The sequence below is a fragment of the Penaeus monodon genome, chromosome 24, assembly GCF_015228065.2.
Source record: "Penaeus monodon isolate SGIC_2016 chromosome 24, NSTDA_Pmon_1, whole genome shotgun sequence".
Classification (NCBI taxonomy): Eukaryota; Metazoa; Arthropoda; class Malacostraca; order Decapoda; family Penaeidae; genus Penaeus; species Penaeus monodon.
Genome location: NC_051409.1, coordinates 13,381,088 through 13,381,679, shown reverse-complemented (window position 1 = coordinate 13,381,679; position 592 = coordinate 13,381,088). Strand labels below are relative to the sequence as shown.

Genomic DNA, 592 nt, shown 5'->3' with positions numbered 1-592 from the left:
AAGGTCCAGGGACTGGTGTTCCCTTTCATTTCCATGGGCCAGGATTTGCAGAGACCATGTAAGTACTTTGCTACTTGCTCTGAAGTAAAACCACTGCACTATCTGTCGTAGTTATTGTAAATGCAATTATCAATACAGCAATGATAGATTTTGGTTACCTTGTTCTGATGGAGTTCTTACTTAAGGCTTATTGGTATTTTGACTGAATTGCTTTTTTTCTATGGGTGGATATCTTTGTTTTGTTGTAAATTGTTATTTTGTTGTTAGTATGACTGATAGCATTATTAATGAAATACTTTACTACTAAAATTGATCTCAAAATGTATTATTAGTCATAGAATCTAAAGATACGTCCACTCCTCTGCAGGTGGGGACGAAAAAGATGGTTCATGTACCCTCCGAATGTGAACCCTAACTTCCATCCTAATCGCACAACATTGCAGTGGTTGATGGAAGACTATCAGCTAAGAAAAGATGATCCTAATTTGTATGAATGTACACTTAACCCTGGAGAGGTATGTAACTATGGTATGTTATGTGTTTGACTCTTTATTTGGAAACTGTATTTCATATATGCTTGTACAGCTGGCCA

At 36.3% G+C, this 592-nt stretch overlaps 1 protein-coding gene across 1 annotated transcript in view; it reads left to right on the top strand.

Annotated features, from left to right (window-relative positions):
• LOC119588596 (jmjC domain-containing protein 8-like) overlaps positions 1-592 on the top strand; it is an 11,977-nt gene that overhangs the window by 7,393 nt on the left and 3,992 nt on the right. The window contains exons 6-7 of the mRNA XM_037937239.1: positions 4-58; positions 368-515. Coding sequence (XP_037793167.1) covers positions 4-58; positions 368-515 — 203 coding nt within the window. The remainder of the gene's footprint in view (positions 1-3; positions 59-367; positions 516-592) is intronic.